The following is an 18,776-nucleotide window of genomic DNA, read 5'->3' as shown; positions in this document are numbered from 1 at the left end:
ATTCTCCTTCTTCTTTTGCAGGATTTGCTGGCGTCCGCCGGCTCAACACCAGGCCATCCCGCCCTCACATAATTGGCATGAGAGACGGGTGCGACCCAGTGGAGCGGCAACAGGCGCCAGCATCTGCGTCGTCGTTGGAAATGGCAGCTGTATGGCCATGGTCAGGCGGCAGCGTCATCAGAAAGGGGCCTCCTTTTCCTTCCCTTTGGCAGGAATTGTCAGTGTTGATGGCGAGGCAGCTTCCTGCTGGGCAGCTCTGTCTGGTGATTGGCAGGTAAGTGTGGATTTCATGTGTTTTGGCCGTTTTTCGTGTTGTCGTGGTGCATGTGGTGGTGGTGCAGATGGTGGGCAGTGGCAGTAGCTTTGGTGCTGCTGCTTGAGGCTACAGCGGTGCTGGCGACCGTGCTGGCTGGCCCGGACGCGGACGCGGACGCCAGGCGATGGCTATTCAGGAGCAGGGTGGCCGTGCTGCCCGAGCTGGGACTGCTGCCGGGGCTGGGATTGTTGCTGTTGCTGCTGGAACTATTGCTGTTGGCGCCGCTGTTCTGTGGCTGCTTCTTATAGACGGCCATCAGCGGGTCGGAGGCGCGGCGAATGCTGTTCATTCGTGCTGCTGTCGCGGCTGCTGCCGAATAGCTGATGTTGCTGATGTTGCTGCTGTTTCCCCCTGCACTGCGTCGCATATTGTTGCCGTTGCTGCTCCCGCTACTGCCGCCGCACCCGTTGACGGACTGTGGCCGTTGTGGCTGCTGGTGCTGCTGTGTCCGGGGCAGACTAGCGTCTCCTCCAGCTGAAACTTCTTGACAAGAGCCTTCACCGAGGTGGCCGATCCATGGGACTCTCCCGTGGGTGCCTTGCGGATCACTTTCGGTGTGGTGGGCGCATCGGGAAAGAGTGTCAGGGTGGCCACCACTGTGGCGAACTCGTCGAGGCCGTTGCTGCCCAGCTGGATGGTGGCCTGCACCGGGGGCTTCTTCACAAATGTCGCCGTGTATGTGTTCTCCTTGTCCGAGTCGGAGGCTCGACGTGTGGGTGTCACGATCTGAGTGGGCTTGGCGGACAGGCAGACCGTGTTGCTCTGTCCGTGTCCATTGCTGGTCAGCGTGTGTATGGCTGTCGTTGTCTCTGTGCTGGTGCTGGTGCTGCTTATGGGGCTTCCCAGGAGCTTCCCGGTGGCAATGGGTATTTTTGAGATGCTGCTAACGCTCCCATTGCTGTGGGCCCGATGGTGGCCATTGTGCGTGGGTTTGTTGCTGCCACTGCTTGGCTTCTGTTGCTTTTGTTGTTCCTGTGACTGCTGTTGCTGTTCCTGCTCCTCTGCCTTCTCCTCGGCCACTGGCTCCTCCACTTCCTCATCCTCAAGGTCGTCTTCTTCCTCCTCCTCTTCCTCTTCCTCTTCAGAATCGCTCTGAGCCTGCAGATACATTTGTCTATCCATCGAGCTCTCATCCTTCAGCCAGACATGTTCCAGGCATCCAGCGGCACTCATGCGATCGTTTGGCTTAATTCGCAATGCGCGGCGTATGAAATCGATGGCCACTGGCGAGACGCCACCAAATAGGTTGTCCGGAAAGGTGAGCGCACACTGCGAGATATTGAGGAAGGTCTCCTGCTTGGTGTTCCCGCCAAAGGGCGAGAAGCCGGAGAGCAAGACATAGGTGAGAACGCCCACGGACCAGATGTCCGTCAGCACCTCGGGGCCACGTAGTCGGGTGTGCCGGCCATCTCGCGGACATTGATGCCCTCGCACACAACGCGCGAGATCCCAAAGTCACAGAGCTTGAGGCCATCTTCAATACGCTCGCCGGCGAGCAAAATGTTCTGTGGCTTGAGGTCCAGGTGGGCAATGGATCGGTCGTGGAGAAACTTGAGAGCCTTCAGCACCTCTCGCATGCAGTGGCGGGCCTGGGCCTCTGTCAGGCACTCCTCGTTGTCCAGTATGGTCTGCAGCTCGCCACCAGTGGCCAGTTCCAGCAGCAGGGCTGTGTCCGAACGGGTCTCGTGCACCGCATTCAGATTGACAATGTTCTCCTCGCCCTCGCAGAGTATTAGGACGGCGATCTCGTGTTTGATCTCCTTGTCGCTGCTCTGTGCGCGTCGGCGTCGCTTCAAGAACTTTGCCGCGAAATGGGAGCCCGTGTTCTTGTGAATGGCACGGCGAACGGCGGCGAATTTGCCCCTGGCAAACGGCGTCTGTTCCACCTCGTAGATCTCGTTGATGTCATGCGACACGAGCAATCCGTTAAAGCGTTCGGCATCTACATCCAAAAGGCCATCGCTTATGGGAAAGATTCCCTTTTCGGTGAACATGATCTATCGATCTGTGCCGTGTCGCCATTGACGTTTTTTTTCTGTGTTGCCCTGTTTTCTTTTTGTGGTGTCTGTCGTGTGCCGTGCCGTGCCGTGCCGCCCTTCCTCCACCACACCCATTACTTACCTTGACAAACTTTTGCTCCCGTCCACATCACAAACCAAAAAGAGAATAAAAGTGCCAATAAATACATTAAACACAAACACACACACACAAGAGACTTTTCAATTAAAAAACAACAAACAGGCAGCAGATCGCCAACACACAAACCAACAGCCAGCCATGACCAGAGGAATGGCCAGACGAGGGTCAACCAGACGACACAGCGACGGCGGCAGAGCGGCCCGCAGAGGCGCCCTAGCAGCAGCAGCAGCAGCCAACAACACCAACACCAACACCGCCAATAGCAGCAGCAGCAGCAGAGCCCTCGGCGAAGGCGCCAACACCAACGCCCCAGCCAATGCAGAGCGCCGACGCCACAGCCTTCCATCGAGTGAGTACCCAGCCATTGCCATGGCCGATATATCCACGGCCACAGCCACTCCCCCCTCGAGACCCATCACAAAAACCGCGCCAACCACAAAGGGAAAGGCCGAAAAGACGCCGCTCTCACTGCCACTTTTCCCGCCTCTCACGCTCTTGGACGCACAAAACTGTTCAGGAGTAACGGGAGAGTGAGAAGACGGAGGAGAGCCGGCAAGCCGACGCGCAAGAGCGGAGCGCCAAAACGGCCAACGGGCAGCCCCACACACACACACGACCGGATCGAACCTGTTGCGTGTCGAACCTGGTTCGAGCTCGAGCAGCGGGTCGATCCGAGCCATAGCCCAGCCTGCTCCAATGCCACAAATCCCACCAACACCAAAACGACGCCGCGCCCTCATCGACAGTGGGAGTGACGATGAGGGTGAGGGTGAGAGGAAGCAGGCTAGACGACGGGGCCGCCATCACCAGCAGCGGAAGCAAACACAAAACACAAATACAAACACCAACACCGTCACCGTCACTCACACCAGCACCATCGCCAATACCAACACCAACACTACTACTGCCACTCCCAATACACACACCCTTGCCATTGCCAATGACATCCGGCACGGCGAGTTCGGGCATCAGCCTGTGGAGGACAGAGGCTTGAGGATCCTCATCCGAGGTCTTCCCCATTCCACGCCCTCTGACTGGTTCCGGGACTGTATGCAGGCCGAGGGGTACACGGTCCGGTTTACTCGGGCGATCACCGATCGATTCGATCGCAGCCGCCAATACAACCTCTTCGAGGCTGAGATCGCCCCCAAACCGGACCGTGGTCAATTCGATGTGTTGAAGCTGCGACGCCTGGGTGGGAGGCCCGTCACGGTTGAGAGACTTGGAGTCTCCCGTGACCCTGCCCAGTGCCATCGATGTCAGGTGTTTGGCCACACCCGCGCATATTGTAGACGAGCTGCTGTCTGCATTAAATGCGCGGGTGGACATCAGACGACGGAGTGCAGCAAGCCAAGGGCCGTCAATCCCAAATGCGCCAACTGCCAAGGCGCCCACATCAGCGCCTACAAGGCTGCAGCGCCTACAAGGCAGCCAGGCAGCGGCTCCTGGCCCACAGGGTCGCTGTCCAGGAGCATCGACGGCAGCAGCAGTAGCCTCAGCCACTACGGCAACAGCCACAGCAAATGCAGCAGCCAATACAGCAGCAACAGCCAGCACATCGTCTCCAGCAGCCATCACAACGTCACCAGCAGCCACTACAGCGACAGTTGCAGCAGCAGCCACCCATACAGCCACTCCACCCACAGCCGCAGCAGCAACGCCAACGCGGTCCGAGTCGGCAGCATCGGCAACAGCTACAGCATCGCGCCAATACCAAAGGGTCCAGCCGATGCAGCCGATCCCAAATCGTGCTCCGACGCCACGCCAACCCCAGCTACAGCAGCAGCCAGGCGCCCAGTGCGATGGGAGCTGTGCCCATATCCTGAAAAGATATGCCGTAAAAATTAAAGAGCTGGAGGATAAGCTGGCAGCAATTTTGACGAAACTGACAAACCTGCTGCAGGCAAGGGACGAGAGCACGGGAGGAGTGCCGCCACTTCAGACAAAAACAGCAGCAGCAGCATCCACACAGCCATCACCACGACCAACTGCAAATACGCACCATGACGCCGCAGCCATATCGGACTCCGAATCCGATATGGACTGCGAAGCAATTGACGACGAACATGACGACGAATGGACCGACCACGATCCATTCGACGATCTGTAGGGTCTGGGCCAAGTGTGGAGGGCCCAAATCGCCAGCGCACGCGAAAGCATGCGATCGGGCGGTGCCTGTTAATGCGCCCAATCGTTGATCCAGAGACAGCCACTGCAACAAAGGAAAAAAGACGTCAATACGGACAACAACGAAAAACGGCCAAAACACACAAAATCCACACTTACCTGCCAATCACCAGACAGAGCTGACCAACAAGAAGCTGCCTCGCCATCAACATTAACAATTTCCTGCCAAATGGGAGGAATATGAGGCCCCTTTCTGATGACGCTGCCACCGACCATCACAATGACGTCACGCCACTCCAATCAGACAACAGCCATTCCAACGACGACGCAGATGCTGGCGTCTGTTGCCGCTCCGCTGGGTCGCACCCGTCTCTCATGCCAATTATGTGAGGGCGGGATGGCCCGGTGTTGAGCCGCCGGACGCCAGCAAATCCTGCAAAAGAAGGTGAAACAGGAGAGAGGCTGCCGATAAACACGAATACTCACCCGCAAACGTCTCTTACGCCAACACAAATCAGACAAGGGTCGCCAGCAACAACATCCAAATCAACGAAAGGCACCTGCAAATAAACGCAAATTAAAATCAAAAAGCCAAAACAAACACCTCCTCACCTGAGTGGCCGGACCAGCAGCCATTCAAAACGCAACTACAAATTGACGAAGAACGTGGCCGAGGAGGCCAGGCCAATCCACCTGACAGCGCATCCTGGGTGGCCGGACCAGCAGCCACTTGGATGCGGCCAATCAACAATTAAAATCGACAACGCATCCTGGTGGCCGGACCAGTTCGCCACTTGGATGCGGCCAATAACTCCGACCATTGCCATCACACACCGATGCCAATGCCAACACGATGACAATGCAGTTGGGTGGCCGGACCAGTGCCCCTCGAGTGCAGCAGCCAACACTAACCAACAGACAGATGCAACGTGGGCGGCCGGACCAGAGCCGCTTGCCATCAAGACCATCATTGCCCACGATGCACGCCAATACTCACAACCAGCCAATAAACAACACACAGGGGGACAACAGAGCCGGCCGGTATACAGCGTAATGTTCGCATTGCGTTTGTTATGCCGGCCGGTGCTTCGTTGTAGTTGTCCTCCTGTTAGAAATAAAATAAATATAATTAATATGTTTATATGTGTGTAAATGTATGTCAATTATCGTTTATTTTACCTTGTCTGCATCAATGTTCTTGTTGTAGATGTCAATCCTGTTGTTTTTTGTAGTTTTTGCATGTCCGTAGATAGTTTGTCCATAGTTTTAGTTACTAGCCTGTGATATTAGGAATAAGTTTTTGTAAATTAATGTAGTTTTTCTGTAGTTAATTGTATATTATTAGTAGTTTTCTGATTAGTTTTATTACCTTTTTCCTCTTCTTCCCCACCTATCTGCCATTCCCATATTTCCCCTGACATTTGGTATTACTAAAAATACCACGCAAATACCAGACTTGACCGATAACACACCAAAAAGCCAATACAAATTCAAATTGCATTTCTCAATGCCCAGTGTGTTACCGGTCGCAACTTCGGCAATTATGCCCAGCCAATTCCTCACCCACCCCCCACCCACTTCAAATGCCACTAAATGCCAAATGAGGCTGAGCAGAATAAAATAAACACTGCCATCCTTCGCCACTCAGCCAAATGCCCCAACAATGCCAATACAACCGCCCACAAGATGCTATGCGGTCGACTCTTCGGAGCGTCTCGCGCCCGGATCGTAAGATCCGGAAGTTGAAAGTATCCGGGCGGTTATACGGGAGCAGGCAAACTTTCCCCTTCCCATCCCATCCCATCCTTGACAACAGAGCAGCCAATTCACACAGCACAGAGAAACATTAGACACGGGCCATTGCCCAACAACAACACACACAGCCACTGAAACAGAAGGCCGTTCAAATCTTCCATTGCCTACTTATCGGTGCTGCTGCCCTCGGACTACTTTCATCTCACTGAATATTGGGGTGAGTGAAAGTGGAACCGGGGGTGAGAGCACCGGTAAGTGACGACCGGCGTGGAGTGGGGGAGTTGGCGGACATGTGAGAGTTCCACCATGAACCTCGTCCGCCACTCTCATCTCGTCCACCCGCTCGAGAGGTCGCGATCGTCGGACGTATATAAATTGAACCATCGCCGCCGCCATTAAAATAAAATAAAATCGCAAGTTTGTTTGTTCGTTGCCATCAGTGTTGCCCGTGTCGTTTGTCGTTTTGACTGTTTTGTCGTTTATCGTTTGCCGTGTCATTTGTGCTCTGGTGCCAAAAAATAAAGACAGTGAAGGCCAGACGACGCCAAGCCAAGCCAGGCAGCAGCCATTTTGTGTCCCCCCCCCCCCCCCCCTCCCTCACCATTCGCCGCTGCACATGACCATTCCAAACGCGGAAAAGTGCTCCTCGCCAATCCACCACGCTCCAGCCCTTCCTTCACCCCACCCACTACTATCTCCGACAAGCTTTAGTTCCTGTGCCACTACAAACATCACAAACATCACAAACTAAAAGAGATAACTGTGATAGACAAAAAAAAAAGAGAACTAAGGTGCCAATAAATACATTAAATACAAACACACACAAGAGACTTTTCAATTAAAGAACAACAAACAGGCAGCAGATCGCCAACACACAAACCAACAGCCAGCCATGACCAGAGGAATGGCCAGACGAGGGACAACCAGACGACACAGCGACGGCGGCAGAGCGGCCCGCAGAGGCGCCCTAGCAGCAGCAGCAGCAGCCAACAACACCAACACAAACACCGCCAATAGCAGCAGCAGCAGCAGAGCCCTCGGCGCAGGCGCCAAAACCAACGCCCCAGCCAATGCAGAGCGCCGACGCCACAGCCATCCATCGAGTGAGTACCCAGCCATTCCCATGGCCGACATATCCACGGCCACAGCCACTCCCCCCTCGAGCCCCATCACATCAGCAGCAACAGCAGCGCCAATACCAACCGCAAATCCCGCAACCCTGCCAAATCACAAAATCCCGCCAAACACAAAGGGAAAGGCCGAAAAGACGCCACTTTTCCCGCCTCTCACGTTCTCGGACATACAAAACTGTTCAGGAGTAACGGGAGAGGGAGAAGACGGAGGAGAGCCGGCAAACCGACGCGCAAGAGCGGAGCGCCAAAACGGCCAACGGGCATCCACACACACACACACGACCGGATCGAACCTGTTGCGGGTCGAACCTGGTTCGAGTTCGAGCAGCGGGTCGATCCGTGCCAATGCCCAGCCTGCACAAATACCACCAATCCCACCAACACCAAAACGCCGCGCCCTCATCGACAGTGGGAGTGACGATGAGGGTGAGGGTGAGAGGAAGCAGGCCAGACGACGGGCCGCCATCACCAGCAGCGGCAGCAGCGGCCGCCAATTGGGAAGCCGAAGAAGAAAAGGCAGACACTGGAGGAGCTAGAGGCTATTGTCCGGGAGCAGTTGAGGCAGCACGAGCTGCGGCAGCAACAACAGAGGCAGCAGAAACGGACAACAAATACAGCCAACACCAACACAGTTGCCGCTCCTGCCACTATGCCGCAATCTGCACAGCGAACACATGCCCCTGCCCCTGCCCATGCCCCTGCCACTACTATAAATGCCAATAGCCAGACCCACAGCCATCACCAACATCAACAACAGCCAATACATAGACAATCACCAGCCCCATTCACATAGACAATACTGACAATATCAATACAAATAATGACGCCAACGCAATTACAATTACAAAATACACCTGCCAAGACCAATACCAACACCACCACCGCCATCACCATCACAAACACCCCTGCCACTACCACCGACGATGACATCCGGCACGGCGAATTCGGGCATCAGCCCAGCCAGGAACGTGGCTTGAGGATCCTCATCCGAGGACTCTCCCACTCCATGCCGCCGGATTGGATTCGCAGCAGTATGCTGAACGAGGGGTTCACGGTTCGGTTTGTAAGGGCAATCACCGATCGATTCGATCACAGCCGCCAATTCAATCTCTTTGAGGCTGAGATCGCCCCCAAACCGGACCGTGGCCAATGCGGGGTTTTGAAGCTGCGACGCCTGGGTGGGAGGCCCGTCACGGTTGAGAGACTTGGAGTCTCCCGTGACCCTGCCCAGTGCCATCGATGTCAGGTGTTTGGCCACACCCGCGCATATTGTAGACGCGCTGCAGTTTGCATGAAATGCGCGGTGGACACCTGACGACGGAGTGCAGCAAGCCAAGGAACGTTGCTCCCAAGTGCGCCAACTGCCAGGGCCAGCACATCAGCGCCTACAAGGGCTGCAGCGCCTACAAGGCAGCCAGGCAGCGGCTCCTGGCCCACACGGTCGCTGTCCAGGAGCATCGACGGCAGCAGCAGCAGCCTCAGCCAATACGGCAACAGCCACAGCCAATGCAGCAGCCAATACAGCAGCAACAGCCAGCACATCGTATCCAGCAGCCACCACAACGTCACCAGCAGCCACTACAGCGACAGTTGCAGCAGCAGCCACCCACACAGCCACTCCACTCACAGCCGCAGCAGCAACGCCAACGCGGTCCGGGTCGGCAGCATCGGCAACAGCTACAGCATCGCGACCAACATCCCCAGCCACTGGCCGAGGGGCCCCAATACCAAAGGGTCCAGCCGATGCAGCCGATCCCAAATCGTGCTCCGACGCCACGCCAACCCCAGCTACAGCAGCAGCCAGGCGCCCAGTGCGATGGGAGCTGTGCCCATAATCTGAAAAGATATGCCGGTAAAATTAGAGAGCTGGAAGAAAAACTGGCAGCAATTTCAACGAAACTGACAAACCTGCTGCAGGCAAGGGACGAGAGCACGGGAGGAGTGCCGCCACAACGGACAACAACAGCAGCAGCAGCATCCACAAAGCCATCACCACGACCAGCACCAAATACGCACTTTGACGCCGCAGCCATATCGGAGTCCGAACCCGATATGGACTGCGAAGCAATTAATGACGATGATGACGACGAGTGGACCGACCACGATCCATTCGACGATCTGGAGGGTCTGGCCAAGTGTGGAGGGCCCAAATCGCCAGCGCACGCGAAAGCATGCGATGGCATGCATGGCAATGGCTGGGTACTCACTCGATGGATGGCTGTGGCGTCGGCGCTGTGCATTGGCTGGGGCGTTGGTGGTGGCGCCTGCGCCGAGGGCTCTGCTGCTGCTGCTGCTATTGGCGGTGTTTGTGTTGGTGTTGTTGGCTGCTGCTGCTGCTGCTAGGGCGCCTCTGCGGGCCGCTCTGCCGCCGTCGCTGTGGCGTCTGGTTGACCCTCGTCTGGCCATTCCTCTGGTCATGGCTGGCTGTTGGTTTGTGTGTTGGCGATCTGCTGCCTGTTTGTTGTTTTTAATTGAAAAGTCTCTTGTGTGTGTGTGTTTGTGTTTAAAGTATTTACTGGCACTTTTATTCTTTTTTGTTTTATGATATGGACGGGAACAAAAGTTTGTCAAGGTAATTAATGGATGTGGTGGAGGAAGGCGGCACGGCACGGCACGGCACACAACAGACACCACAAAAGAAAAAAGGGCAACACAGAAAAAGAAAACGTCAATGGCGACACGGCACAGAACAACGAAAAAAGCGACACGACACGAAACGGTTCTGGCACGTCCGACGATCGCGACCTCTCGAGCGGGTGGACGAGATGAGAGTGGCGGACGAGGTTCATGGTGGAACTCTCACATGTCCGCCAACTCCCATACTCTCTCCTCCACACTCGAATGGCCGATCGCCGATCGTCATTTATACTGTAAACTTCCGGATCTTTCGGTCCGGGCGCGTGACGCTCCGAAGAGTCGACCGCATAGCATCATATGGGCGGTTGAAATGGCAGAGTTTGGCAGAGTGGCGGAGGTTGGCAGTGTTAATTTTGCTCCTGCTCAACCGCATTTGGCATTTAGTGGCTTTTGAAGTGGTAGGGGGTGGGGAGAAATTGGCTGGGCATAAATTGCCGAATTGGCGACCGATAACACACTGGGCATTGATAAATGCATTTTAAATTTGAAATGGCGTTTTGGCGTGTTATCGGTCATAGTCTGGTATTTGCGTGGTATTTTTGGTAATACCACGTGTCAAGGGTGTGAGTGGAGTGGCTGTGTGGGTGGCTGCTGCTGCAACTGTCGCTGTAGTGGCTGCTGGTGACGTTGTGGTGGCTGCTGGATACGATGAGCTGGCTGTTGCTGCTGTATTGGCTGCTGCATTGGCTGTGGCTGTTGCCGTATTGGCTGAGGCTGGGAATGGCAGATAGGTTGGGAAGAAGAGTAAGAAGGTAAAACTAATTAGAAAACTACGAAAAATATACAATTAACTACAGAAAAACTACATTAATTTACAAAAACTTAATTCTAATATCACAGGTAAGTAACTAAAACTATCTACGGACATGCAAAAACTACAAAAAAACAACAGGATTGACATCTACAACAAATACATTGATGCAGACGAGGTAAAATAAACGATAATTGACATAGATTACAACATATAAACATATTAATTATATTTATTTTATTTCTAACAGGAGGACAAACAACAACGGAGCACCGGCAGGCATATCAAACGCAATGCGAACATTACGCTGTATACCGGACGGCTCTGTTGTCCCCCTGTGTCTTGTTTAGTGGCGATGGCTGGATTGATGGTGTTGGCGTGCATCGTGGGCAAAGTTGGAGATGGCGAGCGGATCTAGTCCGGCCGCCCACGTTGCATCTGTCTGTTGGTTTAATCCAGCAGACCGAGTGGCACTGGTCCGGCCACCCGAGATGCGTTGTCCAGTGTGTTGGCGTTGACATCGGTGTGTGATGTCAGACTGTCAGTATTATTGGCCGCATCCAAGTGGCAACTGTCCGGCCACCAGGATACGTTGTCGATTTTACTTGTTGATTGGCCGCATCCGAGTGGCTGCTGGTCCGGCCACCAGGATGCGTTGTCAGCAGAGTTGGCCTGGCCTCCTCGGCCACGTTCGTCATCGGTTCAAAAAAGGCCTCCTTTTCCGCCCCTTTGGCAGAAAATTGATGATGTTCATGGCGAGCAGCTGCTGTGGGGGCAGCTCTGTCTGGTGATTGGCAGGTACGTGTGTTTTTGTGTGTTTTGGGTGTTTTTTTTTTTCGTGTTGGCGTGTATTGACTGTTTTCCTTTGTATTTTAGTGGCTGGCCTCTGGACTTCTGTTGGAATTGACGGCAGTGCTGCTGATGAGGCCTCCAAATTACGCCCATTATGCCTCAAGAGAGTTCCAGGAGTGGCGAGGCAGCTGCTGGAGGAGCAGCTCTGTCGGTTTAATAGCAGGTGAGTATGTTTGTTGGTCATTTGCAGATTGTTGTTAATTGTGTTTAATTATACCAGATACTCAAAATGAGTATTGGGGTATATTAGATTTGTGGTAAAAGGTGGATGTGTGTAACGTCCAGAAGGAATCGTTTCCGACCCATAAAGTATATATATTCTTAATCAGCATCAATAGCCGAGTCGATTGAGCCCTGTCTGTCTGTCCGTCTGTCCGTCTCCGTCCGTCCGTCCGTCCGTCCGTCCGTCCGTCCGTCCTGTCCGTCCGTCCGTCCGTCCGTCGTCCGTCCGTCCGTCCGTCCGTCCGTCCCCTTCAGCGCCTAGTGCTCAAAGACTATAAGAGCTAGAGCAACGATGTTTTGGATCCAGAACATCTGTGATATGTCACTGCTACAAAAATATTTCAAAACTTTGCCCCGCCCACTTCCGCCCCCACAAAGGACGAAAATCTTGTGGCATCCACATTTTTAAAGATACGATAAAACCAAAAATGCAGAATCGTAGAAGATGACTATATGTTCTAGAGTGTAAAATCTCAACCCGATCGTATAGTTATTATAGCCAGAATCAAGAAACAATTTCATTCTTTCTCGCTCTGTCTCTCTCTAACACACAGGTTTCATGGTCGGCTTTGCCAATTGCAAAATATGAGTTCAAGGATCTCAGAACCTATAAGAGCCAGAGCAACCAAATTTGGTATCCACACTCCTGTGATATCTGACCTTGACCGTTTCGTGTCCAAATTTCGCCACACCCCTTCCGCCCCCGCAAAGGACGAAAATCTGGGGCATCCACAAATCTCAGAGACTATTAAGGCTAGAGTAACCAAATTTGGTATCCGCACTTCTGTTAGATCTCACTATAAAACGTATATCTCAGAATTTCGCCACACCCTTTTCGCCCCCACAAAAGACGAAAATCTGTTGCATCCACAATATTGCACATTCGAGAAAACTAAAAACGCAGAATCATAGATAATGACCATATCTATCAGATTGCTGAATCGAGATCAGATCAGATCATTTTTGTAGCCAAAAGCAAGAAATCAATTTTCAGTGGCTACGCAGCGCCCGACGTCACGCTCAGACTGATTTTCTGTCTTTGTCGTGTCGTTTAATATTAGCGGCGTCTGCCGGAGGAGAGTTATACTGACTTAGTATCGGTATAACCGTAGAGTTGCGGTGTCCGCAGCAACTCACAACGTTCCCCCTCGTTTTTTTCTATTTTTAGGTTTTATTGGCATTAAACTTCTGCTATTTGTCGCAATCAGTAGACGCCGTTTAATCCGTCGCTTTCCGGAGTCGCCACTGGATTCTCCATTTAGAAACCTACCTAGGTCCTCATAAGGCTCTTCATCGGTCCATTGGCTGTCGTCGTCCATATCCATATCCGGCTCACCGTCCGATATGGCTACTGCTGCTGCTGTATTGGCGGCTATTGGAAACTGCTGCTGCTGTTGCTGCAGCCAATTTGGTGAGTTGCTCTGCCATCTGTTCGATCCTCCTTTCCAACTCTGTTATACGCTGTACGTATAATTGCAGGTTTTGAGCGCAGCTGCCATCGCACTGGGCGTCTGGCCGCTGCTGCTGCTGGTGTTGGCGTGGCGTCGGAGCATCATTCGCGATCGGCTGCATCGGCTGGACCCTCTGGTGTTGGCGCCCCCTGGTCGATGGCTGGGGATGTTGTCGCCATACCGATGCTGCTGCGATGCTGCCGATCCGTTGGTGTTGGCGTTGCTGCTGCGGATTATGGAGTGGCTGTGGATGTGGCTGCTGCTGGCGACGTTGTATTGGCAGAAGCTCGAAGAGGTTGAATTGGCGGCTGCGATCAAATCGATCGGTGATCACCTCACAAACCGAACCGTGTACCCCTCGTTCAGCATGCTGCTGCGAATCCAATCCGGCGGCATGGAGTGGGAGAGTCCTCGGATGAGGATCCTCAAGCCACGTTCCTGGCTGGGCTGATGCCCGAATTCGCCGTGCCGGATGTCATCGTCGGTGGTAGTGGCAGGGTGTTTGTGATGGTGATGGCGGTGGTGGTGTTGGTGTTGGTAGTGGCAGGTGTATTTGTATTGGCGTCATTATTATTTCTATTGTTAATTGTGGTATTGTCTGTGTGAATGGCTGGTGATTGTCTATGTATTGGCTGTTGTCGATGTTGGTGATGGCTGTGGGTCTGGTTATTTGCATTTATAGTAGTGGCAAGGGGCAGGGGCATGTGTTGGCTGTGCAGATTGCGGCATAGTGGCAGGATCGGCAACTGTGTTGGTGTTGGCTGCATCTGCCGTCCGTTTCTGCTGCTTCTGCTGTTGCTCCCGCAGCTCGCGCTGCCTCAACTGCTCCTGAACAATAGCCTCCAGCTCCTCCAGAGTTTGCCTTTTCTGGTGATGGCGGCCCCGTCGTCTGGCCTGCTTCCTCTCACCCTCATCCTCATCTTCACTCCCACTGTCGATGAGGGCGCGGCGTCGTTTTGGTGTTGGTGGGATTTGTGGTATTGGTGCGGCTCAGCATTGGCCCGGATCGACCCGCTGCTCGAACCAGGTTCGACTTGCAACAGGTTCGATCCGGTCGTGTGTGTGTGTGTGGCGGCCCGTTGGCCCGCTCCTTCTCGGCGGCTTGCCGGCTCTCCTCCGTCCTCTCCCTCTCCCGTTACTCTCGAACTATTTTGTATGTCCGAGAGCGTGAGAGGCGGGAAAAGTGGTGTCTTGTTGGGCCTTTCTTTTGTGTTTGGCGCCTTTCCTTGGGTATTATTTGCAAGGGGGGGGGGGGGGGGGAAGGGCAATGCAAGTGGCGGGAATGGCTGTGTCTGTGTGTGTATTGGCGGCGTCTGCGTACTCACGATCGGTGCAGTCTGTGTTGGCGTTGTTATTGCTGCTGCTGATGCAGCCACCGTCGCTGTGGCGTCGGCGCTCTGCATTGGCTGGGGCGTTGGTGTTGGCGCCTGCGCCGAGGGCTCTGCTGTTGCTGCTGCTATTGGCGGTGTTGGTGTTGGTGTTGTTGGCTGCTGCTGCTGCTGCTAGGGCGCCTCTGCGGGCCGCTCTGCCGCCGTCGCTGTGGCGTCTGGTTGACCCTCGTCTGGCCATTCCTCTCGTCATAGTTGTTGTTAGTTTGTGTATTGGCGATTTGCTGTCTGTTTGTTGTTTTCCCTTACTGAAAAGTCTCTTGTGTGTGTGTGTTTGTGTTTAATGTATTTATTGGCACTTTCTGTCTCTTTACACAGTTTGTCTCTCGTTAGGTTTGTGTTTTTATAACTTAATGTTATTTATTGGCGTTTAAAATTAATCACATTTATTGGGAGCAGAAAGTTTGTCGAGTGGAGGGAGCGGGGGCACGGCACGGCACGGCACGGCACACGACAGACACCACAAAAAAGAAAACAAAGCACAACAGCAAGACAACGGAAAAACGGCGACACGAAAAAACGACACGAAACGGTTTTGGCACGTCCGACGATCGCGACCTCTCGAGCGGGTGGACGAGATGAGAGTGGCGGACGCGGTTCATGGTGTTACTCTCACATGTCCGCCAACTCCATACTCTCCCCTCAACTCGACTGACCCGATCGCCGATCGTCATTTACCGGTGCTCTCACCCCCGGTTCACTTTCACTCACACCAATATTGAGTGAGATGAAAGTGGTCCGAGGGCAAGCAGCACGATAAGTAGGCAATGGAGAATTGGAATAGCCGTTTGTTTTAGTGGCTGTGTGTGTTGTCGTTGTCGTTGGTTAGCGGCCAGTGTCTTATGTTTGTGCTGTGTGTAGTGGCTGCTCTGTTGTTGGGGGATGGGATAGGATGGGGGGGGGGGATGCCTGCTCCCGTATAACCGCCCGGATACTGTAAACTTCCGGATCTTTCGATCCGGGCGCGTGACGCTCCGAGAGTCGACCGCATAGCATCATATGGGCGGTTGAAATGGTTTTATTGGGGCGTTTGGCAGAGTGGCGGAGGTTGGCAGTGTTAATTTTGCTCCTGCTCAACCGCATTTGGCATTTAGTGGCATTTGAAGTGGGTAGGGGGTGGGGAGAATTGGCTGGGCATAAATTGCCGAATTTGCGACCGATAACACACTGGGCATTGATAAATGCATTTTAAATTTGAAATGGCTTTCTGGTGTGTTATCGTCATAGTCTGGTATTTGCGTGGTATTTTTGGTAATACCACGTGTCAAGGGGAATTATGGGAATGGCAGATAGATTGGGAAGAAGAGTAAGAAGGTAAAACTAATTAGAAAACTACGAAAAATATACAATTATCTACAGAAAACTACATTAATTTACAAAAACTTATTCCTAATATCACAGGCAAGTACTAAAACTATGGACAAACTATCTACGGACATGCAAAAACTACAGAAACAACAGGATTGACATCTACAACAAATACATTGATGCAGACGAGGTAAAATAAACGATAATTGACATACATTTACAACATATAAACATATTAATTATATTTATTTTATTTCTAACAGGAGGACAAACAACAACGGAGCACCGGCCGGCATAACAAACGCAATGCGAACATTACGCTGTATACCGGCCGGCTCTGTTGTCCCCTGTGTGTTGTTTATTGGCTGGATGTGTGTATTGGCGTGCATCGTGGGCAATGATGGTGTTGATGGCAAGCGGCTCTGGTCCGGCCGCCCACGCTGCATCTGTCTGGTGGAGATGGCGCATCCAATCGAGTGGCACTGGTCCGGCCACCCGAGATGCGATCGTGGGATGGAGTGGCATTGACATCGGTGTGTGATGCCAACGAATCATGTAATTGGCCGCATCCAAGTGGCTGCTGGTCCGGCCACCAGGATGCGTTGTCGATTTTAATTGTTGATTGGCCGCATCCAAGTGGCTGCTGGTCCGGCCACCAGGATGCGTTGTCAGCAGAGTTGGCCTGGCCTCCTCGGCCACGTTCGTCATCGGTTCAAAAAAAAGGCCTCCTTTTCCGCCCCTTTGGCAGAAAATTGATGTTAATGGACATGGACAGAGACAGACGGCACGCAAAGGTTAATTCAATTACTGCCACATCTCAGAGGCATGTATCTGTATCTGTGGCTGTGGCAAGGGTACAGCAGCTACTTTGTATCTTTTTGCCATAGTTCTCTCTCATTGACCCGCGGGGTTAACGAGTAATAGAATCTACCGTTTTATTGGACATTCCAACGCCAATTTGAGCGATTCGATTCGATGCCCTTTCAGAGGCCCGTACAGAAATCTGTGTGGCGCCATTCGCCCCCTGCCCCTCTCCTTGTCGTGGGATGGATGATCACCTTTTAATTGATTTTCAACACTTTTCTCTTCAGATACTGTATCTATGCACTGATTTCTGCAGAAGATCCGTTACTGCTCACTCGGACCGCCCAAGCGCGACTGCTGGAACCGTCCGCGGAGCCACCCATTTATGTTGATTCCCCGATGTGGATGCTGGACAGAGTACTCGGGCTTGGGCATGAGTACTCGTGAGAGTATCGTATCAATCGCTCGCTTTGGGGTTCACAATTCTAATTGATCTCCGCTTTCCGCTCTTGGGTAGGTTCCGCGAAAGAGGCGCTTCAATTACAATGAGAGCAAAAGAGACATTCTGTAGAGGGTTTTTCTTTTCTTTGCTTTTCTTTTCTTTATTCTTTTTCTTTCATTTGGAGGGTGGAAGGTTGCAACAATCTAAAACGGAGCAGACTCTTGAGCCTCCTGCTGGTGCGCAGCACGAATGGTGCCGGCTGATTTGTACCGGCATTTCCTCCAGCGGGAACGACTTCGGGAGCAGCTACGGGAGCGACTCCGACGCGATCGCCTTCATCGTCCGAGCCCCGAGCATTACGCTGTCCAAGTAGTGCGGGACGCCCGGTGTCATCATGTGGGGTGCTGCGTTCGCCAAGGTGTTGCGCACCTTCAGGCAGCTCTTCTGCGACAGGGTTCTTTTTTTTCGCCCGTACCCAGGGCGAGGACGCGGCGCTGGCACTCGCGAATGCCACGGCATGGCTGCTGGTGGGCCCGTCGTCCTCATTGCCGGGCCGTTCAAAAATCGTCTCGAGACCGGTGGGCCTCGACTTTGCGATGGTCTGCGATGGCGCCTGAGAACCGGTGGTCGCGTCAGGCTGGGCTTCTTGGCCAGGGGCTGGGACTAAGATGGGCCTGGCGGCGCTCTGGCTCTTGCTCTTGCAGGCGCGCGCGGCATTTGGCACCGAACCATAGTCGCGGTTGCCACAGATCCTGTATCCCCGGTATACTCCCGGCTGAAATGAGACGAAATGAGAAATGAGTTACGACTGTCCGATGGCCGCAGAACCGAGTACTTCCTTTACCTTTAGCTTTGCCTTCAAGTTTTTTCTTTGCAGGCATTTCTCGTATCTTTTTCCGGCTTTTCCGTTCCTGGGTAAACCTTCGACTTCTCAAACGAGCAACGAGCAAGAGCCTCTTTTGGTTGAGGGCTCTCAGTGCTCCACAGGGGGGGGCTGAGAGGCTGGGGTGTGAGCCGCCAGCAACCAAGCGCGTTGCTTTATTAAATTTGTGGGCAGTATATGTCTAATTTAATTTATGTACATTTTTGTGTTTGTTTTACAATTCAACTTTAAACGACACTCAAACACACACTATACATTTGATGGCACATTAATTTACAAACATATAATCTGCAGCAACGAAACAATTGTAACCTCGACTAGGCCCGCAGCCAGATGAGAGATCGCCGGCCAGATGAGGCCAATACTCAGGGTGGAGTTGAGATCGGCAGCGGTGGACGTAGACATCCTACGCCCACAGCCAGGAACATCTGCTCCCAGCACGTGCCAATATCAGCCTGTTTCAAAAGTCGCTGGAACGGTTGATCAATCTCAACACCGAGATTAGAATAGCGCAGGACATTGATGACGTCGTTGACTTGTTTTGGACAATATACGGGTAGCAGCAGCA

At 53.2% G+C, this 18,776-nt stretch overlaps 1 protein-coding gene and 1 long non-coding RNA gene across 2 annotated transcripts; one reads left to right on the top strand and one right to left on the bottom strand.

The window, feature by feature from the left end:
- Window positions 1-161: 161 nt before the first annotated feature.
- On the bottom strand, window positions 162-2,310 carry LOC117194529 (death-associated protein kinase related-like). The gene is made up of 4 exons (XM_033399079.1): window positions 1,756-2,310; window positions 1,425-1,693; window positions 776-1,214; window positions 162-203 (listed from the first exon to the last, which is right to left on the bottom strand). The coding sequence occupies exons 1-4, from the start codon at window positions 2,308-2,310 to the stop codon at window positions 162-164; spliced, it is 1,305 nt and encodes a 434-aa protein (XP_033254970.1).
- Window positions 2,311-11,618: 9,308 nt separating this feature from the next.
- LOC117194414 lies at window positions 11,619-13,158 on the top strand. The gene is made up of 3 exons (XR_004474816.1): window positions 11,619-11,656; window positions 11,735-11,873; window positions 13,101-13,158. It is a non-coding gene; the product is annotated as an uncharacterized LOC117194414 (long non-coding RNA).
- The last annotated feature ends 5,618 nt before the right edge of the window (window positions 13,159-18,776 follow it).

The sequence above is a fragment of the Drosophila miranda genome (genome assembly GCF_003369915.1).
Source record: "Drosophila miranda strain MSH22 chromosome Y unlocalized genomic scaffold, D.miranda_PacBio2.1 Contig_Y3_pilon, whole genome shotgun sequence".
NCBI classification, from domain to species: domain Eukaryota; kingdom Metazoa; phylum Arthropoda; class Insecta; order Diptera; family Drosophilidae; genus Drosophila; species Drosophila miranda.
The sequence above is the reverse complement of the archived record's forward strand: the minus strand, read 5'-3'. Positions and strand labels throughout refer to the sequence as shown.